The sequence below is a fragment of the Dromiciops gliroides genome, chromosome 1, assembly GCF_019393635.1.
Source record: "Dromiciops gliroides isolate mDroGli1 chromosome 1, mDroGli1.pri, whole genome shotgun sequence".
Classification (NCBI taxonomy): domain Eukaryota; kingdom Metazoa; phylum Chordata; class Mammalia; order Microbiotheria; family Microbiotheriidae; genus Dromiciops; species Dromiciops gliroides.
The window spans coordinates 115,168,162-115,191,723 of NC_057861.1; the positions used below are offsets into that span (position 1 = coordinate 115,168,162).

The 23,562-nt window shown below is 39.1% G+C and overlaps 1 protein-coding gene across 1 annotated transcript in view; it reads left to right on the top strand.

Moving 5' to 3' along the window:
* The first annotated feature begins 977 nt into the window (after positions 1-977).
* The window catches only part of ENPP2 (ectonucleotide pyrophosphatase/phosphodiesterase 2), a 176,983-nt gene continuing 154,398 nt past the window's right edge, over positions 978-23,562 (top strand). The window contains exon 1 of the mRNA XM_043967723.1: positions 978-1,226. Coding sequence (XP_043823658.1) covers positions 1,206-1,226 — 21 coding nt within the window. The 5' untranslated portion in view covers positions 978-1,205. The remainder of the gene's footprint in view (positions 1,227-23,562) is intronic.

Genomic DNA, 23,562 nt, shown 5'->3' on the forward strand with positions numbered 1-23,562 from the left:
TCTATCTATCCACTAAAGCTCTTTCAAAATAATTTGTTTTCATTTCAATACCAGCAAAAAGGCAAGTAGGTAATGGCTGAATTTAAATATGATTTCTTCCCATGCTCATTTAGTGTATACTTGAGTTGTCTTTAGCTGCTATTTTTTGTATTAGGGCATTTTTACAGTGTATTTGTACGTTGTATTTTTTAGTATTCCATTTCATAAGGTGTCTTTGGGCTCAGCTCAATAAGCATTTATTGTTGCTGTTTTTCAGTCATGTCTGACTCTCTGTCAAAGATAATAAAGTGGTTTGCTATTGCCTTCTCCAGATCATTTTACAGATGAGGAAACTGAGGTAAACTGGGTTAAGTGACTTGCCGAAGGTCACACAGATAGCTAGTAAGTGTCCGTGGCCACATTTGAAGTCAGAAAAATGAGTCTGGTTCCAAGCCCAGGGCTCTATCCATTGCACTACCTAACCACCCCAGACACTTATTAGGCACCTATTTTATGCCCGGCACTGAGCTAAGGGCTTGGAATAGGAAGACAAACATGAAAACTACCCACGCCTTTAAGGAGTTTACATTCCACAGGGGAAACAACATGTACAGAGATTAGCAAATGCAAAATATATACAAAGTAAAAATCTTTAGTGAACCTGTGGTTAGCATGAATATGAGCTGGTGGAAGGACTATATTAACAACATACCAGGTCTATCCTACAAAAATCCTTTTAGATACAAGAGAAAATGATCTGAAATTTGGGAGGGGGGATAGGGGAAATGGCGGAGATCACAGAGATCTTCTTTAAGAGATTATGTGGTGAAAAATTAACTTGACCCTGTGGGAGGTGGGGGGGGGTGCGCAGATGATTTAGACGACAGGCCCGTCTTCGGTGATCTGACACTTTCCTTCCATCCAGCCCTCGTAGTCAAAGGTCATGTGTATGCCTGTAAAACACTATCTGGTAAAAGCAGCTCCTTTGTTCAAAGGCCATCTTCCAATTGAATCATTGTCCCCAAGGACAGCTGCCCCCTGACTTCATCTGCATTGGAGAAATCTCAAAAGCAAACGACATAGTGCAAACAAGACCAGCCGGCTCTTCGCACTTGGGGCACAACTTCATCAGCGGTCCTGGACCCACAGGGACAAGATCTCTCCCAGCTGCCTCCACTGACCCTCCCAAACTCTCCGGGAAAAAAGCAGAAAGCATCGATGGCAACATGAGCGCCAAACACCAACCGGTACGGTAGGAGACTGCCTCTCCCTCCCCTCCTTCTGCTGTGCAAAGCAGCATCTGCCCTTAGGTCAGGAAGGAAAGTTGGAGGGGAAGCTAAGTAACAATTTCCCCCAGTACCCCTCCCTATTAAGATGAAGCGGCTCTGAGGACAGTAATCTGGGAAGCACCGAGTAGCCCCAGAAGCAGAACCCAGCTCTTTGCAAGTTGTGTTTGCCAAACAGCGTTTTCGTTTGGAAATTGAGTGTTTCATTTCTTCAAAAGGAGAAGATAATCTATCCAGCGATTGTGTAATGTGCAGCTGAGTGCCGTGCTCTTCTTTGGAAGGCTGTTTGCCTTTTGAGTTAGTAGGAAAAGGGAGAGCAAGCTGGTTTCTAGGCATTCACATCCTGAATTTTGTTATTCTTTGTGTCATTCAAGGGATAGGCTTTACTTTACATTTATTAACTGTTGAATCTATCATTTTGTGCAGATGGTGGGCAGTCTTGGAGCAATCTATTTCAGGGATGAGTTCTTGGAACACAAGCCTGTTAATTTCCTGTGCATTTCAGACCATTCTTCTCCCCTTCCTTGCTTCTGAGTGAGAGCAGAGAGGTGGTTGTTATCTTTTATAGGAGGGGTTCTTAACCTTTTTTGAGACATGGATCCCTTTAGTATAGAATCCCTTTTTTCACAATACATAAAATGCATAGGTTTACAAAGGAAACCACTTCAATGGAAATAAAGTTGCATGTATTTTTTCTCATCCAAGTTCATGGATCTCCTGAAATCTATCTATGGGTAGGGGTCCTAGGTTAAGAACACCTGAGCAGTAGATAAAGAGGAACAAAATTCTAATTCTTTTATACTTTTTTTGTTGTGTTCCAGTCTCTGCAACCCTACCCCCTTGACTTATGTTTTTGAATTGATGTGCCCAATAGCTCTAGAAAGAAACTTGGTTGCCTCTCTTGGTCTCTAAACAGATTATCTGTCCTTTTGATCTTTAATTGCTCATTATTACTACATACTGCTAGGAAAGATAGGCACAGCCTTTGGTTTGGAAGCCTCCTGGAGGGGTGAGGAGGCTCGCTGTTTCCCTTAACTACCTTGCTTGGAAATGGTATACCTTTTAAGCAGGAAATAGAATAGCTTCTAGTTAGTTTAACTAGACATGGAGAGGAGGGTAAAATGAAAGCCTACTTATTTATTGATTGGCAGGGCTAATCTACTCATGTTCAACATGACGGTTTTTTTGTATGATAAAGCAAAAGATTTGCATTAAAAAAAGGAAGTAGAACTACCAGAAAACAGTCTGCACCTATGGTTCAGCATTTTGGGGAATTTGAGATGATTAGAAAAAGAACTTTTTCAAGCCTATAGGTTTCCTTCTCAGCCCATGCACAGACTTTGACTCTCCAAAATTTTTCGATTATTTCTGTTCTGGGCTTCTGTAAGTTGTGGCATTTCCTTGTATGTAGTCTTTGGGAATGAGGAGAGGTTGTGAATTCCTTTGCCCTTCAGACTTTGCACATACTCTCTAGCTCCCTCTTGCTACCCAAGATGCTTCCTTGAAATCCTTGATCTTCAATGGCGTGAGTATAGAGGGAAAAGGTATTCCTCTCGTCTACTCAGAGAGGAAGGATGAAGGATGAAGACAAATAGGAAGAGGTAGAGTGTTAGGCAGTTTGCCATGCATAAATGAGTCAGTCAATTGGGGAAGATAAATAGAAAACAATGGAATCAAGGGATTTTAAAAGTTTATTTTAGTCCCCTTTGCTCTGTCTTTGGGGAGTTGTGGTGAGTCAACATATTGTATTCATTTTCTTTCTAAAAAGTTGGTGGGTGTCCAATGTTTTAAAAGAGAATGACCATCCAGTTCTTTTATAATGGTTGTGGATAGGATTTTGTTATTGTTGTTGTTCATATTTAGAAGGTGACTATAAGTGAGTGAAGGTGTGTCTGAAAAGATAAATGCATAGAAATATAGAATGTTTGAACCAGAAGGAAACTTAGACATTGTCTAGTCCAATCTAGTTTTTCTTAGCTCCAGAGGGCAGGATTAGGAGCAATCGTTGCCCAGAAGCAAAGTTAGGTTTGATGTAAGGAAAAACTGCTTTTTTGTTGTTTTTGTTGGACATACGATTTTATCAAATTGAGAAACTACTGATGAGAGAATTCCTCTATAAATGTGAATAGGCACCTTCTCTGCAATTTAGGGTCTTAGAAAGTTGTCAAGGGCATCTAGTAGTTCTGTGACTTGCTCAAGGTCATAGAGTCAATATGGGGCAGGCTATGGGATTTGTACCCTAATCTTCCTAAGCCACCTCTCTGTCTACTGTAATTAGGCTTGTCTGAGAATAAAAGAATCAGCCTTTGGAGTTCCAGGTTTATCTTGCATCAGAGGTCTTTGAACAGAAGCTAGATAACCATTTATCAAGGACATTGTGGAAGAGTTGGATAAATGACCTCTCAGGACCCTACTAGCTTTGAAATCACGTGAGCCCCTTTATTTTATGGACAAAAGAATAGACTGAGGCTCAGGGACCTTAGCTAACTTGCTCAAAGATGTATATAATTAGCAGGTAGCCAAATCAGGACTAGAACTCTGGTCCAAGAATCTAAGGCTCCACCATACAACTTCTCTTTGTGTATGTGCCTTTAATCACTGGGAATATAAATATGACAGTGAGATAGTCTCTACTTTCAATCGCATACATGCTAAGAGGGAGGGACAACACATCTAGGGGAATGAGTGGTGGGTGGACTGGAAAAGGATAAAGAGTTTTGGTCTTGGAAGTCAGAGGCATAGGGGTTTAACAAGCAGTGGTGGGGGGCAGCTAGGTGGCGCAATAGATAAGGCACTAGCCTTGGATTCAGGAGTACCTGTGTTCAAACCCAGCCTCAGACACTTACTAGCTGTGTGACCCTGGGCAAGTCACTTAAACCCCATTGCCCTGCAAAAAAAAAAAAAAAAGAAAAAGAAAAAGAACAAGCAGTGGTGGGGTGGATGACAAGATAGCCCTGAAGAGGATGGCTAGATGGGATATGAAATATGGTTTTATCTGGGTCTGGAAAGATATAGTGGGCTGGGTTAGTCACTAGTCAAGACAGTTCAGTCACAGAGTGTGTTTCCCCTTTTTTTTGGGGGGGAGCAATGAAGGTTTCTACCTCTTCACCTCTAAGGTTGGCTCTTTGATGAGTTACCATGGCCAGAAAAATTCAGTGCCCAGTGGCCAGTCTTCTGGAGATGAACATCACATGTGAAGGGAAAGGTAGAGAGCTAGCTGTAGAAAAATGATTGACTTTTTCTGAAATTGATTTAATTTAAGACTAGCATATTTAACTCTACTAAATGCTTGTGGTCTCTGGGTCTGTTGACCTCTGCCTCCATACATCTTTGAGAATAAGGAAGGGCTTCAAGGTGTTCTCAAGGACACAGCCCATTGCTGACCTTGTGAAAAGCTTACCACTGCTCAGCCATGGGTATTTGCTATGCTTTAAGAATTCCATCAGCATGAATTATAATACTCTGTGAAAGATTCTCTCCAGGGACATACAGAACACTGGGTAACACAAACACACTGGGAAATCTAGCTTACTCCCCCACATACTCTATGATTCAGCAACACCAGCATTCTTGCTATTCTGGGCACATGACATTCTGTCTCTCTCCCTTTTCACTGGTTATCCCCCAGGCTTGGGAATGCTCTTTCTTCACCTCTACTGGCATTCTTCCAGACCCAGCGCAAACCCCATCTCTGCAGGGGGCCTTTCCCATCCCCCATCCAACTTCTTCCCACACCAATCCTAGTGCCTTCCCTCTGAGATTACCTTCTATTTTCCCTGCATATCTCTTGGATGTAAGTAGTTGTTTGTGTGTTGTCTTCCCCATTAGAATGTGAGCCTCTTAAGGGCAGGGCCTGTATTTATAACTCTCTTTGTATCCACAGTGTTGAGCGCTCTGTCTGGCACATAGTCAGGGATCAATCAATGCTTGTTAATTGAATGAAGTCACCAGCTTCCTACACAGCTACTGTATTCTGCTGCCATCTCTCATATGTTCCCTGCTGAAAGGATATCCAGGAGCCCTGCAGTATGAGGGAGAGCTAATTTAGAGATGCTGACCCAAAGACCTGTACGAATTCAGCTTTTATGGGCTCCTTGCTTTTGAAAGCCTGAGAGGGGAAGAAAGGCTGGTACCCTTGTTATGGTTACCTTATTGTTCCACAGAACAGTTGTTCAGTATTCCTGTTTGGGGGAACCTATGGCTAACATTTTGGAGAAGAGTACACATTTCGTATGTATATGATTTAATGCTGTGGTGTATAGCAGCAAATGTAAGGGATGAGAGAATCCAGATGCTATTGGCTATCTTCCATTCTTATAAAGTAAAGGCTTTAGATTCAGAAATGATAGGAAAAAAAGGTGGATGATAGCACATGTATGTAGCAGAGGGAACAATGACAATCTTTCTTTTTGTTACTTATCATTACTTTTGGTCTTCCCATTTTTATACTCAAACTCCAAGAAGTTTTTTTTTTCAACTTTATGTTTTTATGAAATATTTAGGACTGGTTCAATTCAAGTCAACAAACATTTATTGAATGTATATTACGTACAAGGTACTGGGATTACACAGAATAGGTGATAGGGACTAGATCCTTGATTGCTTTGGTGAACTCAGATATAGAAATTTCTCTATGGCAGATTGGCACTGTCTGCAATTTATAGTGTTAGGGAACTACCTAGAGCAAAGCTTCTTATACTGTGGGTCGAAACCCCCATATGGGTCATGTAACTGAATGTGGGGGTCCTGAAAAATTTGGCAACGTAAAAGGTTATGTATACCTGTTTTATGTACCTATGTGCTGTGAGTCAAGTAAACAATTCTTGAGTGAAAAGGGGTTGTGAATGGGAAAAAGTTTAAGAAGCCCTGACCTAGAGCACTATGAAGGTTAAGTGACTTGCCCAGAGTCACACTTCCAGCATGGATCAGAGAGAGATAGGACTTAAACCTAGGTCTTCCTGAGTTTTGAGAGCAGAGTTGGGCGTAACTGAACAACTGAGCAACAACAATAAACTCAATCCACTACACCAGATTGCCTTTCAAATGACTCTATTTATCTGCTTTGAGCTGAAACAATAGATTGAGGCAAAAGACAATGTTTGTAAGACACTTTTCAAATCTTAAAGCACTATATTTCTGTTTTTTTAAAAAAATGTTTCAAAACATTATTTGGGAAATTGTACTTCAAACTTTTTTTTAAGAGCAATTTTTGAGCCATGGAATGTAGACACTGGGAATTATAATTATCAGGAATAATGGTAATAAAGGTTGTTTGGTCCAATGAGCATTGCCAGTGTGCTGTTGAGAAGCACTGGGTGAAAGATTTTACTATTTCATAATGAGTCATCGTGAACATTAACCAAGACTTGCCAACAAGACTAAGAGGCATGTGGGCAAACAAAAGACAACTCTTCTATCTATCTATCTATCTATCTATCTATCTATCTATCTATCTATCTATCTATCTATCTATCTATTTACTTATTTACTTATTTATTTATTAAATCTGAATAGAATTTTATTTTCCAAAATATATATAAAAACAAAATTTTAACTATTTTGAATTGACAACTCTTCTAAAGAGGCAGGAAATACATGTGCAGCCATAGGCAGGTCCCCAGATCTTGAAATGCTGTGGATTTAGTTTAGTTAGACTTTAGATGAGCTTTTGATAAAGTATCTCAAAATATTTTTTGTTGTTGTTGGGAATATGGAGGGATGTGCATTAGATGATAGTGCTATCAGACCAATTCAGGGTTGGCTAAATGGTTGACCTCAAAGAGTAATTGTTAATAGTTCTGTGTCAACATGGCAGGAGATCTCCCATGGAATACTCCAGGGAATCTGTTTGGTCCTTCACTATTTAACATTTTTATCAATGACCTGGATAAAACCATAGGTGGTTTGCTTATCAAATATGTGAACAATACCAAGACAGAACGGAAGGCCGTAGATGGTATGCTTCAAATTTGTAGACAATACTAACTGGGACAGAAGGCCATAGATGGTATGCTTATCACTTTTGCAGATAGAACCATGATGGAACAGTCTTTATATTAGCTAAAATCTCTCCCCACTTTTTCAAATACAATGCATATACACATGTATATATATGTATATAATGCATAAGCATCTATATACACATCTGGTGGATCTGGTCAATAAACTCCATTGGCTTTTGATTTCCTTTAGAATCAACCATGAAGTACTCTGTTTAAAATTTAAAGCTCTTCACAACCTGGGCCCAACCTATCTCTCTAGCTTTTTGTACTCTGAAGTGTCCAGCCAATTTGGTCTTATTTCTGTTTCTCATACAAGGACAATCTATCTCTCATTTCCATACCCCATATGCCTGGAACACACTCACTCATTTCTACCTAACAGAATCCTTCTCTTGGTTCAGATGGACATTAAACACCATTTTCTACATGAAACCGTTCCTGATTCTCCCCCAAATGGGAATTCTCTCTCTCTCAAAGCACCCTATGTTTACTTGCTTTGTATTTATTCTCCTTATATTGATTCTGTATGTACATAATATAAACATATGCATATGCACACATATATGTGCACATACATGTATATACACATGTATGCTCTTAGAATAAAATTATGTTAATTATATTTGTATCCTTGGCATCTAGCACAGTGCTGGGTATGTTAGTGCTTAATAAATGTTTGTTGATTGATTGGGTGACAGAATTGGGATCTTGACAGACTTGAGCATTGGGCTAAATCAAGTAAGATGAAATTCAGTAAAGATAAATATAAAATTTTGCTGAGGTACAAAAATAATCAACTTCATAAGCATAATAAGATAGGACAGGCAAAGTTTTTGAAAAAAAATCTCCATTGATTTGTTTTATTTTTGATGGATTGAAAGAGGAATATGAATCAACAGTATGATGTCAAGACATTTGGGTGGAACAGTGAATAGAATTCTGGACTTGGAGTCAGGAAGAACTGAGTCCAAATCAAGCTTCAGACACTTATTAGCAGTGTTACCCTGGGGAAGCCACTGTTGTTTGCCTCAGTTTCCTTATTTATAAAATGGGGATAATAAAAACACCTACCTCCCAAAGTTTTTGGGAAGACCAGATGACATATATTTGTGAAGTGTTTGCAACCCTTAAAGTGCTATATAAATGCTATTATTAGGAACAGCTAGGTGGTGGTGCTGCAGATGGAGTGCTAGACCTGGAGTCAGGAAGACCTGAGTTCACATCCAGCCTTAAACATTTACTAGTTTTGTGACCCTGGGGAAGTCACTTAACTGCTGTTTACCTCAGTTTTCTCATCTGTAAAACAGGGATACCAGGCTTGTCATAAGAATAAAATGGGATGATTTTTGAAAATCTCTTTGCAAACTTTTAAAGTGCTACGAAAGTCAAGGGCTTTTTTGAGGGGCATAGCTTCCAGGAATAGGGGGAGAGGGTGATAGCCATCCCGTACTCTCCTAATCACACCTCATCTGTAGTATTTTTTTTTCGATTCTGGGTGCCATGTTTAAGAAAAAGCACTGATAAGCTGGAGAGTGTCTAGAGGTAAGTAGGCCAAATGGTAAAGGACCTTGAGTACAAGGCATCCAAGTATTGGTTGAAGGAGCTAGGAATACTTAGCTTAGAGAAGAGCACTGAAGAGGTGGCATGTGGGGATGAGATCTGCCTTGTTAGGTTTGGCTTGAGAAGGCAGTATCACAAGCAATAAGTAGAAGCTGGAAGAGACAAATTTATGCTGAATGTCAGGAAAAACTTCCTGAGAGCCATTCAGAAGGGCTTTTGCTTGGAGGTCTTTAAGGAGAGACTAGGTGACCACGCGTTGGGTATCTTAGAGTGGGGATTCTGTTCACATGTGGCTTGGACTAGGTGACTGCTAAATTACCTTCTAACTCTCAAATTCTGTGATGCAGTGGGACTCAGTTTCCTCATCTGGTAAGTGGGGGAGGTGGGTCAGATCATCTTTAAGGTCTCAGAAGGTCTAACATTCTCCTGTTATTTGATCTGACACCCTGCTGTCTGATTCTGCCAGGCTTTTCTGCCCTCTGATTAGCACGGTGTTACAGCCTCTCTTATGTCTGATGGTTTAGGGAATGCTTAATACTGAGCTTAACACCACACAAACAACATTTTGTCCTTTGAAGGAAAACAGGCATTCTTATGGAATTACCCCCTGGATTCAAAACTAATAATTCCCCTGGGTGAAAGGTCTCATGACACTGTGAGAAGTGCCAGAGCTACTGCATACGGTAGGTGCCAAAAAAACAAGCTTAGGTCACCCACGGAGGGGGCAAATGTGGAATAATCTTGTATTTGTTCTCTTTGGTTAATTCGAGCTAGCAGTATGGAAAAAGGGTTAGCACCCCCCTCCCCAGCTCCAACCCTCCATGTAGCTATGATGCATTAATGTCTGGGAAGTATTAATGATGGAAAAACTCAATTGTGTCCAATGCAGCCAAAGTTTTGTAGCTGGATTTGTCAACAAGCAGATTGTGTATTGAGAAAGCCCATTTGGTCAGTAAACAAAGCCTTTCAGTAGAGAAAATAGTCTGCGTTTATAAACATAGAGGCCTAGATCAAGGGTTCTCTATAAACATTTGCTAGTGATACGGCTGGAGTAGTTGTTTTCATGTACCAGATATTTTCCGGAGGGCCACTTCCTCTAAGTGCTCCCACAAATAAGTTTCAAGGGAGGCAGGAGAAATAACAAATGGCCTAAGGAAGTTCTGCTGTGCTTGGATTCCTGTCTTTTCAAGACTGTGAGGTAGAAGATGCATGATGATTTACTACTTAGCAGTCCGTTGTTCATTAAAGTGAGGTAAGGGATAAAACCTCAGGGACCATCCAGTCCAGTCAAGCTTCTTCATTTTACAGAGGTAGAGGATTAAAGGAATTTACCCAAGGTCACAAAGGTGATAAATGTTGGGATTGGCAATTGGCAAATAATTATTTTGGACAAGGAGCTGAAGAGATAATCAGATAATCTCTCTCTCTCTTTCTCTCTTTTTTTTTTGGCAGGGCAATGAGGGTTAAGTGACTTGCCCAAGGTCACAGAGCTAGTAAGTGTCAAGTGCCTGAGGCCAGATTTGAACTCAGGTGCTCCTGAATCCAGGGTTGGTGCTTTATCCACTGTGCCACCTAGCTGCCCCATAATCTTTTTTAGTTTCAGTGAAGAGGAGGTGAGTCTTTGCTCAAATAGCACAGCTTGAGGGGCACTGACAATGTGCAAAGTAAAGGCATGGACTACGTGTCATCGATTGAAGGCTATTCTTTCAAAAAGAAGTCTGGGGAGAGGAACAAAAGTGAATTAATTACTGGTCTTGGAACCCCATTTTACCTCTTTTTGTTTTGTGCCCCCTCCCCTTTTCAAGGCTGGTGAAGCCTATGGCCCCTATTCAGAATAATATTGTTAAATGCACAAAATACAAAGGAAATCAATTATATTGAAATACAATTATCAAACTATTTATTTTTTTTAAAAACCCATCAAATTCGAAGAACTCAGGTTAAGAACCTTTATTTTAGAGAGAATTAGAAGCTTACTACTTCAGGCAGCCTAAACACTGAAACCAAGGAAAAGATGCTGTGGAAAGAGCAATCACTGGCTGTGGAGTCAGAGGACCTGTGTTCAAATTCTGTCTCTGATGCTTATTGCCTGTATGACTTTGAGTAAGTCACTTCACCACCTTAGGTCTCAGTTTCACTGTCTGTAAAATAAAGGGGGTGGGTTAAATGGTCTCTGAGAATCCTTCTAACTCTACATCTATGACAGTAACCTGAGAGTTGTTATTGTTCTGTGTCCAACTCTTCCTGACCCCATTTGGGGTTTTCTTGGCAAAGATACTGGAATGGCTTGTCATTTCCCTCTCCAGCTCATTTTACAGATGAGGAAACTGAGGCAAACAGGGTTAAGTGACTTCTCCAGGGCTACACAGCTAGTGAGTACATAAGCCATATTTCAAATCAGGAAGATGTCTTCCTGACTCCAGGCTCAGTACCTTATCCACTGTGAGCCACCTAGATGCCTTAGGCACACCTGAGTGTATATATTACTAAGTTAATTGGTCTGATAGAGGCAGCTAGGTAGGCAGCACATTGGATAGAGTACTGGACATGGAGTACAGAATATCTGACTTCAAATCTGGCCTCAGAGATTTACTAGCTATATGACACTAGGAAAGTCACATGGCCTTTGTCTACTTCAGTTTATTCCTTCGTAAAGTGGGGATAATATGAGTACTTACCTTCCAGGGTTCTTTTAAGGATAAAAAAGAGATAATATTTGTAAAGTACTTTGCAAACCTTAAAGTACCATATAATTACTAGTCATTATTATTATTATCATGGAACTCTAGAGCTGGAAGGGAACTTCAATATTACCAATAGGGAACTAAGGTCCAGAAAAGCTGAATGACTTTCCTGAGGTTACACAGCAAGTTAGAGGAAGAGCTGAGGTTAGAACTCAGATCTTCTGGTTGAAGACCAGTGCACTTTCTATTGGAACATACCCTTATTAGCTCTAAGCACAGGAATACATATATTTATAAATAGACACATATATGAAATATATGTATGTATACACACATATAAACATGTGGATATATACAAACACATGTGTTATATATACATGTATATTATACATACATATACATGCCTTTTAAAAACTGTGTTTCTCTTTTAAATAAATTGTTAGTTTTCAGGAATGCTAAAATGTTGGAATTTTAAAGAGGCATCTCTTTTCTCATTGCAGAAGTAAAATAGAGGCTTAAAATCCCCCCAAAACCAACCCAACTTTCCCCTTGATATCAATCAGAATTTGACGTTTCATTTCTTCTTAAGATAAAACAAACATCAGTAGACTTACTTCTAGGTAGAGCAATAATTTTCTGAGTCTGGCATTTGATTGGACTTCTACTACAAGATGTCATCTTAATTGTGAGATTCACCCATTCAACATATCAGACCCCCAGAAAGCTGTCTCATTTCTGAGACATTTGGTGAGTTAGTATCCTCTTAAAAAAAATTCCATACTTGCAAGCCCCTACTTATGCATTCACTTTTATGAGTCCTAGTTTTAGAAATTAAGAGGACAAATTCGTTCAAAACAAAAGACGTTTAATCAAATGACATAGAAAAATAAGTGAGAAGAAAGATTCCCTTCCTCCCCTACCCTTCACTGCACTCCACTAAACTCACCTCCACCTACACAGAAGTGTATTCTCTTGTAGGTTACTATACCTTCAGTGGTGGGACATACCCATTCCCTATGCAAGGGATGTAGATAATGCACACACACGGAGGGGAACAGATATAGGGCACACATGTGAAGGTGTTCACGTGGGGCTAGGGTAACTGACACTTCTGAAGTTGCCATTATCTTGAATCTGGATGGGTTGCTTTTCTTACCAAGCTGGGGGTTTGGGTTATTCTCTTTTAGCTGCTGTCTCTGTGAGATTGTAGCAATGTGACTTTTTATTATTCCAAGAGGCAAAGGTGAAGGAGAGTGTTCCAGAAACTGGGGACAGCCTATGCCAAGGCATGGAAGTGAGACCTGAAGTTCTGTATAGGAGTAGGCATATTTGGTTGGAATGCAGATTGCATGATAGTAATGTAAAATCAGTTGAGATAGTCTGGAGCCATGTTGTAAAGGGCTTTAAATGCTAAACAGAGGAGTTGGCCTTTTATCCTAAAGACAACAGGGAACCATTGAAGTTTTGTCAACAGGGGAGTGACTTGTTTTAGGAACATCAATTTAGCGGTTGTGTGGAGAAAGATGGATTGGACAGGGGAGTGACTGGGGGTGGGGCGAGAGAATGACTAAGGAGTCTGCAGGGCTGGTGGGGCTGGTGCTGTTAGTCTGTTTCCCACTAGTAGCTAAAATAGCTATGCTCCCTCCCTTCTCAATTATATATCACTCTGAAGTCTCACCAAGTGCTCTCCACACAGCAATCCTAGAGGGTAGGAGTGTAAGCAACAGTATCCCTGTTTTGCAGAGAAGTAAACTAAGATGCAGAGAAGTTAAATAACGCACCTGTGGCTATATAGCTAGTATCTGAGGTGGGCCTTGAACTTGGGTCTACTAGGGCTACATATATGCTCTGCTCACTGTCTCTCAATACTGCCTCCCATGCTTCTTTGAGTTTCTAGGGCCTATTTAGGGAAAACTGAAGAATTAATTGCCTGATAGAGGCGGCTATTTAATTTAATACAACACCTTCTGAGTAAATGAGCTTTTTTTGTGATCCAGTTGCCAATTTCTGCTGACCACCATTGCTATATCACCAATCTGGCGTGTCCTGGGAAGTAAACAAAAGGCAGTATGCATGTGTGCCTGCACGTGTATTCCAGCTCTGAGATCCGTCAACCAGTCACAATTAGCCACTAGCTTTTCTGTTGTTGCTCTGACATAGGAGGATGTATGATTGCCATGCATACAGAAGGCATTTGATAAATTTGTTGAATTAACAACTAAACACAAAGTCCTTTGTGACCTCTTCCTAACTTTCCAAAAATTCAAGCACCAGATTCTGAGTTTATTTTGCTTTTTCTCTGCTTAATTCTGTTACTCTTCTTCACTGTCTTCTAATTCCTCTCTGTGTCATTTCTGATCCTAGTCTTCCAGGACAGAGAGAAATGCCCTTTGCTGAAAATGCCATCACAAGTCCCTTCCTGTTATCCTAATCCTTTCTAGCTTTTAATGCCCAGCTCAACTCTCATCTCACATCCTATTCTAATTATAATCTGCTCCTCATCACTTACAGAAACCGTACAATCTAGCTATGTAATTGGCTGCTAATTGCACACTGCCTTGCATTGTTTTTTTTCTGGTTGTTTTGAGCAGATCAAGTTTTATTTTCTCAACAATATTGTGAGTTCCTTGAGGACACGGAATGGGATTTATACTGAGAGCCCCATCTCCTTCTTTTCTCCGAAGCTATCAGCTAGGCAGATAGTCAATTAAGTTTTGTTTGCTATACTCTCCCCAGCTGACCTGTTGAGGATGAGCAGCTCAACCAATAGCGAGATCTATTCTTCACTCCACCAATTCAGCTCAAGGAGAGGGTCTAGGCAAACTGATGGTGCAAAGTATTTTCTGCTTTTTTAAGTTAAACAATTTTTTCTTTTAGAAATACTGGATCTTTAATGTACGCTACCCATGCTTGGACTTTACATACTTTACCTTTCTTGGCCTTAGCACCTCACTCTAGCTTCTGATCCCTTCTCTCCACTCCAGTTATGACCTTAGTTTAGACCCTCATCGCCACTCAACTAAATTATTGCAATGGCCTTCTAATTGATCTCCCTAGCTCTGGTCTCTAACTCCTTCAATCCATTCTATATACACGTAACTGACAAAGCTATTTTCTGTAAGCAAAGATCCAGCCCCAAGACTCCCCTGTTCCTTCAACTCCAGTGATTTCCTGTTTCCTCTATGATTAAATACAAACTCCTCTGATTAGCTTTTACATCTTTTCACAACCTATACACAACCTCTCTTTCCAGGCTCATTGGACACTATTTTCTTTCCTGTTCTTGATAATCCAGACAAATTGTCCTTTTTCTCTGTTCTTCCCATTTGTAATTCCTGGGTAGGAACTCTTTCCTTACTTTTTTTTTTTTTTTTTGCAGGGCAGTGAGGATTAAGTGACTTGCCCAGAGTCACACAGCTAGTAAGTGTCAAGTGTCTGAGGCCATATTTGAACTCAGGTTCTCCGGAATCCAGGGCCAGTGTTTTATCCACTGTGCCATCTAGCTGCCCCCCCCCCCAATCATTCTTTTTAAAAATTTTTTTTTAGTGAGGCAATTGGGGTTGTGACTTGCCCAGGATCACACAGTTAGTAAATGTGTGTTAAGTGTCTGAGGCTGGATTTGAACTCAGGTACTCCTGAATCCAGGGCCAGTGCTCTATCCACTGCACCACCTAGCTGCCCCACCAGTCATTCTTTTAAGATGCTGCCCAAGCACTGAAGCCTTTCTTGATCTGCCCAAAATCTTAGTGCCCTCCTCCCAAACCATCATATATATGTATGTATGTGTGTAGGCATATATATGTGTGTTTATGTATGCATGTGTATATATATATATATATGTATATATACATAAACACACACATATATATACACACATATATATCTATATCTATATACACACATTTAATTGTTATTCAGAGCAGCTAGGTGGCTGCTCTAGGCTTGGAATCAAGAAGATCTATGTTCAGATCTGGATTCAGATGCTTCCTAACTGGTCAAGTCACTTAACTCTGTTTGCTTCAGTTTCCTCAACTATAAAATGATCTGGAGAAGGAAATGGCAAACAATTCTAGTATCTTTGCTAAGAAAACCTCCAATGGGGTCATAAAGAGTTGTACCCAACTGAATATTTTATTCTGTATATATTTTAACATGCATTTGTCTCCCACATTAGAATGTAAGCCCAAAGGGGCAGCTAGATGGCGCAGTGGATAAAGCACCGGCCCTGGATTCAGGAGGACCTGAGTTCAAATCCGGCCTCAGACACTTGACACTTACTAGCTGTGTGACCCTGGGCAAGTCACTTAACCCCCATTGCCCCACAAAAAAAAAAAAAAGAATGTAAGCCCATTGCAAGGCGGGATTGTTTCATTCCTTGTACTTCTATTCCTACTGCCTGGCACATAGAGGGAGTTTAATAAATACCTGTTGATTGATGGCTTGATTTATAAAATGAGATGGTTGGTTTCGATGACCTTTATAGTCCCTTCCAGATTGAAATCTACATTCAGTTAGTTAAGAAGCATTTTTAAAGCACCGACTGTGTGCCAGCTACTATGCTATGCACTAGGGGTACAAAGGCAAAAGATAGTACCTGCCCTTGAAGAGCTCAAAATTTAAGGGGAACTATGTTCCTATTGTCTTGTTTCTCATTTCACAGTGGCTTCTGGAGACAAAGGGAAAGAGCTTTCATCTGGGGCCTTGTGTCCCACTATGCCCTAGGAGTTTCAGAAACCTGAAGTAATCAATCAATAGTTTTGAATGACTCTCTTCAAAAAATCTAATCTAGGCATTATTAGAAAGCACCAAAGTAGCCGTCCCTCTTCTCACAAAGTATATAATCCATTTTAGAAGTCAAAACAGGCACTGGAAACAAGCTGAGGATAGAGACCAAGTGGAAAAACCAGTGGGCTTTAGTCTAGGATGGCCCACATGCATGAATGCTGAAAGGCTGTGTGAGTAAAAGCAGGCTCAGGCCAGAGGTAGGTTAGAGCAGAATGAGAGGCCTACTCATCCCCTCCCCTGCACATCCTCACAATGGACCCTTTTCTCAGAGGCTCGGCCTCTTCATTGAAATTCTATGCATGGGAGTTCCTTTTGTTTGTTCTTGCCCTGCCCAGGCAAATACTGACACTAATAAATAAGCAAACCTGTCTGGTGAGGTCATAAGTCCAGTTCAGTGCTGGTCCCTGGAGTTCAGTGAGGTGAGGTGAGGCCCAGCAAGAATCTATTTTATCAGGAATTTCAAAAATCATGGAGAAATCTGTGCTCATGGATGAAATACTAGCAGTAAGGCTGATTGTTCACTCTAACACGATGGGGTAAAATGACTAGGATCTTGAAAAAATAGAAATAGTTGCCACCATCTGTTTGGAACATTTGCTTCTTTCTATCCGAGGTAGGGGAATTAGACCAACTATTCTCTTTTAATGAGGTGGAGGTGCAGTGGATAGAATGCCAGGAAGTCTTATCTTGGTGAGTTAAAATCCAGTCTCAGACGTTTAATAGCTGTGTGACCTTGTGCAAGTCACTTACAAGTTTCCTCATTTGTAAATTGAGCTAGAGAAGGAAATGGCAAACTACTCCAATATCTTTGCCAAGAAAACCCCCAATGGGGTTATGAAGAGTCAGACACAACTGAAAAACAACAAAAGTGAGGTGGAGGGGAAAGAACACTGGGAATAAGAATCACAGAATTTTAAAACTTTAAGGGGTCTCAGAGGCCCATGAATCTGACCTGTACCTGAACAGGAGTCAGTCAGGTGGTCAGTCAATAAACACTAGGAATACAGAGTAAGCTAGAGGCAATCCTTACTCCAAAAGAGCTCACAGTCGAATGGGGGAACACAGCATGAAAAGAACTATATACATATTATACACACACACACACACACACACACACACACACACATTATATATATATATATATATAAATTTATGTATACCTCTCTCTATAAAAATATGTTTATATATAGATATGTATCTGTATATAAACATATTTGTATATAAGTACACTCATCTATATAAAATATACATTTATATATAAAAACAAATAAAATAAATTCATCTATATATCTATATATTTATGTGTGCATATATAAATATGTATATATATATGTATAATATATGATAAATTTGGGTTAATCAGCTGAGGGAAGGCACTAGCATTAAGGGAGAGATTTCTTGCGGAAGGTGAGATTTTAGCTAGGATTTGAAGGAAGCGAGGGAAGCCAAGAGCCAGAGAGATGAGGAAGAAGAGAATTCCAGGCATGAGGGAAGACAGCCAGTCAAAATGCCTAGAATCTGCAGATAGAGCATCTCTTCTGCTTGAAGACCTTTGGTAAGGTGCAATGCTATCCACTTTAGCCTGGAGAAGGTACAATTTAGGGCACAATACAATAGCTTCCTTCAAGTTTTTGAAGGGTTGTTTCCTGGAAGACTAATTAGCCTTCTCTTTATCTCCATGGCAGAAAAAGGAGCAATGGGTAAAAATTACAAAGGGGGCAAATTTAGGGTTGATGTAAACAAAAACTTCCTAATGATTAGCATTGTCTCAAAAAGGAATGTGATGCCTTAGCATCAAGAAAAGGCTAACTGACCACTTGTCAGGCATGTGATAATGAATGTCATCTTCAGACATGGGTTGGAATGGATAGCTTCTAAGATCCCAACACTGAAATTCTGTGATTCTCTGTGGGTTTTACTTATTATGTAGCTGCTCCTTATATTCAGCCAAAATCTCCCTCTCTTGTAACATCTACACTTTGCTCCAAATTCTGAGCTCCACAGCCAAGCAAATATAATCCCTCTTCCATGTGACAGCCTGACAAATACTTGAAGACAGCAGTTATATCCCTCCTCAGTCTTTCCTTTTCTGAGCTAAGCATTCTCAGTTCCTTCAACAGATTTTCAGATGGTATGGTTTCCACTACAGATGTAGTCACTTATTGGTTATGTAACTACGGGCCAGTCACTATACGCCACAGTTTCTTCCTCTTACAGATGAGGATAACATTATTTGTACTACTTGTCTTTTGGGGTTGTTGTGTAAAAGGTTTAGTAAATATTAGAGTACTATATAAATACAAATTGACAGCTTATTTGAAGAGATTGAGCTATTATTACATATTATGTGAAAATATGTTATTCATACATCTCATGTGTATGTTCCATCTCTGACAAATACTGGCTTTGTGACCCCAGGGTGGGTCACTTGACCTGCTATACTCGAGGCCACTCTTCCAGACTGTAAGTTTCAGAGAAGGCGCTGATTTGCATCAAGAGAGAAGAATTTCCTTACCCTGAAGTTCTCTATAACAATGAAAACACAAGACCAGTCCTAGTCAATCAGTCAATAAACATTTATTAAGCATCTGCTATATATCCGGCACTGTGCTAAGTACTGGGGATACAAAGAAAAGCAAAATATAATCCGTGCTAGTTTAGACCAGAAATTGTCTTTTGCCCACTCTTTGTATTCCCAATACTTAGCACAGTGCCTGATATATAGTAGATGTTTAATAATTGTTTACTCATTGATCATGGATTGGAAGATGGTGGAGATAACATACAAAGTATTATGTACAAACAAGTTATATACAGAATAAACTGGAGGTAATCAATGGAAAGCACTAGCATTAAGGGGGAGCAGAAAAGTCTTCCCATAGAAGATGGAATTTTAGTTGAGACTTGATGGAGGCCAAGAAAGCTAGGAAGTAGAGGTGAGAAGAGAAGGAATTCTAGTTATGAGGGACAGCATTGAAATTGCCCAGAGTTGTGAGTATCTTATCCATATATATATATGTGTGTGTATGTGTGTGTATGTACTTATCTCATTATTCCACTCTTCCCAGCTCTGATTCTGTGGATTTGTTCTAGAATGGGTATATTGTGAATGAGGGATGCAATCAATGATCTTATGAATGAGTGACATAACTGGACCATTGCCACATGAGATTAATTCTATCCAGAATAGTTTCAGATTTCCAAACTATTATAAATGCTGAAGATGAGCCATAGAATCATAGACAGTTGGAGCTGAAGGAGAAACAGCTGTGCAAATGGAGGGAGGCTGATTATCATGTAAGATTATTGGACAACATGCCTGTGACTGACTTAAGAATAGACTTGGCCTTCTGAAACAGTTGTCAATCAGATGGCGCCAGGGGAAGTTTGGAATAATGATTCCATCTACTGAGAGCAGTGAAATGAGAAATTACACCAAGTCAGAATCTGCCCCTTTTCTAAGGAGTTACTGCTCCTTGTGACAGTTAGAGAATTGCTTTCAGTGTCCTCTGAGATTGGGGTAATTTCTATAAACAAAAATTACGAGAACTGTCTCTACTACCTTTTGTCTCCTCAAAAAAACAAAAGAAAACAAAAAATGAAACAAACAAAACAACAACAACAACCAACACCTAGTGAGATTATCTGAAAAGTCTACATTATTTCAGTTGTCAAGTCCTATAATAATGCTTATACTTATGTCATCTTACCCCTCCCCATAGTCACTGGTCTAGTTCAGAATCTCATTCCATTTTGACTGATCATATCCACAGCTTACTAACAAGTCTTAGATCCAATTCTTGAGTCCACTTATTTCTCTCCTTCAATCCAGCCTACTTTTTTTTTTCCTAATTGTTGTTTGTAAGTATATCCCATTTTGATTCCTACACAATGAGCCATCTCCTTGTAGCTATCATTAAACAAGAAAGAGGTAAAAAGTAGTTTAGAAGAAGGAACTGACACTACATTGGATGTCAAGTCCAACATTCCATTCCCATAGAATTCTCAACTCTGTAGTGAAGGTGGAGGGAGCTGAATTTTCTTAACTCTTATCTGCCTTAAAATTTGGTCATTATAAATGCAAAGCACTCACTGTTTTGTTTTGTTGTTTCTTCCATTTACATTTTTGTATTCATGTCTACTGTTTTCCTGGTTCTGCTTATTTTACTCTGCAACAATTGCTATGTCTTCCCATTATGCTTCTCTTAATTCTTTATATACTATTTCTCACAATATATTTATATTCTGTCACATTCATGTACCACAATATATTTGGCTTCTACAGATGGACATTTACTTTGTTACCAGTTCTTTGCTACCACAAACATGCTGCTATGAAGATATATATATATATATATATAGATATATAGATATATATATATAGATATATAGATAGATAGATAGATAGATAGATAGATAGATAGATAGATAGATAGATAGATAGATAGATATAGATATAGATAGATAGATAGATATATGGAGTCTTTCTTTCCTTTTGTCTTTCATCTCCATGGAGCATATGCTCAACATCTAGACCTCTGGGTCAAAAAGAATGGGGATCTTAGTCATTTTTTAAATATAAAAAATATTCTGAATTTAATGAACACTTAAGGAATATTTTCATAAAATAAAATGTATAAAAGAGAAAACAGGATTGTATCATGAATCTCCATTTTGTACAGCTTACTTTATTTTTATTTTATTTTACTTTATTTTTTTAAAACTATGTAATAAATTCAAGATGTTACTTTCAAAGCTGTCCTGTACAAACAGGACATGCACAGGTCTGCGTTTCCTTCTGAACCTTCTTCTATTTTTTTCTGTGCATTTAAAAAAGTTTTATTGAATTATTTTTTATATATTATAAGCATATACAGACTACTTACATTTCCTGAAAGGTCTCTTGTAGCAAAGTAAAGCAAATAAGTAAAACTAATGCAATGACTTTATCTGAAAGTGCATGCAGTGTTCCACACCTGTAGGATCACCTCTACTCTATTAAAAATAGACAGAAATTAAATTCCTACCCTTCTCCCCTTCCTACCCAGCTGAAAAAAAGAGAAGAAAAACAAATTCCTTGTAACAAATACACATTGTCAAAACCAAATTCCCTTAGTATCTGTATATACAAATATCATCTGTCTCATTCTGCACACTAAATCCATCACCTCTCTGCCATGTTTTGTCATTATTCCTCTGGAATCATGAATGGTTTTGAATTGATCATTATTCTTCCAGCTTGAGAAGTTATTTTTAAGTGAAATTATTATTATATACATTTTTCTCCTGGTTCTACTTTTTTCATTCTTCATCAGTTTATAAAAGTCTCTGGAACTGTTAATTTTTATAATATTAGAGTATAAATTGTTCTTCAGGTTCTATTCTTTTCACTCTGCATCAGTTCATTTAAGTTTTTCCCTGTTTATTTGAAATCATCTATTTCCTCATTTCTTTCAACACAGTAATAATCCATCACATTCATATACCAGAAATTATTCATCCTTTACTCAATTGATGGGTATCTCCTTAGATTACAGTCTTTTTGGCCACCAAAAAATAGCTACTATAAATATTTTTTTCTATATGAAGGACCTTTCACTCTTTCTTTGATCTCTTTTGTGATCTACAAGCAATAGTATAGGTGGGTAAATGGGCATTAAAATTTTTTTGAATGAGGGGCAGCTAGGTGGTGCAGTGGATAGAGCACCAGCCCTGGATTCAGGATGAGGACCTGAGTTCAAATCTGGCCTCAGACACTTGATACTTACTAGCTTTGTGACCCTGGGCAAGTCACTTGACCCTTATTGCCCTGCAAAAAAAAAAACAAAACAAAACCTCAAACAAAAACAAAACCAAAAATGTTTGAATGACTCTGTTTTTCTTTTTTTTTTTCTAATTGAATTCAATTTTCTCACCTTACCCTTTGAGTAATATAAGTATCTGCCAAATTGCACAGCTATCTTAAATCTGAAGAAGCTGTCTGGATTCTTATATAATTGAGGCACTGCTTTGTAAAACATTAAAGCATGAAATAAATGTCAACCATTATTGCTATTATTTATTTTTATTTTCCTATCTTTGTTCTTCTGTTTCCACCTCACTGTTTAACTCAATTCCTACATAGCATTAGTCCCACCAAGTTCAAGTCCAAAGCCCCACTGGGTTAGTGTCCTGTGACCCTTGTTCCTCAAGGCTTCCTTGCTGGTTTGTCACCAGAACGCACTTGGATTCCCCATGTCTCTTAGGTAAACGATTCCACGCTTTTCACCTAGAATTGAAAAGGATAAAGGAAGAGAAACCAAAACTCTAAGCTTGTTTTGGGGGGCATCATGGCCATTTACCTCTTAACTGTATTTTTTGTCTTTCTTTGTAATCCCCAGTGCTTGGCACAGTGTCTGATGTATAGTAATCAGGTCTTGCATGCTTGTTCACTAATTGAACTGGGCTTTCCTGTTTTGCTTATTTGATTTCAGCCTGTCTGCCTTCCTAAACTTGCCTTCATCTCTACCAGGACCTCTTGCCTTTATCAACTATTGCCTAAGTCCTGACCCAGGATGGATGACCTAGGAAGACTCTGGTCGGCTTGACCATTCCTTCATTTGCATTCAGTTGGTGCCCATACCTAGTCTAGTTTAAGCTCTACCCTGTCAACCCAGACTGAATTCAGGCCTCAAGACAAAACACATATGTTCTAACTTTATTTCTTGTTCCAGATGTATGCTGGCACTCAAGTAGAGAAGTCCTGGTGATAAGGAATTTCTCCTATGAATGTAGATCAGTACCTTCTCTGAAATTTGCAGCCTTAGAGAATACCCTAGGAGCTCTGAGGGACCAGGGTCACACAACCAGAATTCATTAGAGGTGAGATTTGAAACCAGAGCTTTCTGACACTTAGGCCAGTGCATTATCTGATTGCTTCCTCACCTCATCTAACTGACTGATGAAAATTTTGGCTAGCACAAGATCAAGTACAGAGAAAGACCTATAGAATGAAGCTATTTGAAATCTATCCATTAATCCATACTATTTGAGTAGATTATTCTTATGTTAAGAATAAAATTTTATTGCTTTTCTTTTGTTCTTACATCACCTAAAGCTCCACAAATATTCCTCTCTCTTTCTCCCTCCTTGGGTAAATTATTTAACCAGATATGACTCTGCCAAAATGAATTATCATCTAGCCCTCATTTATATATATATATTTGGTGAAGATATCAGCTAAGAATTTGGCAAATGTCTTGCTGCAATGCAGATATATTATGCTTG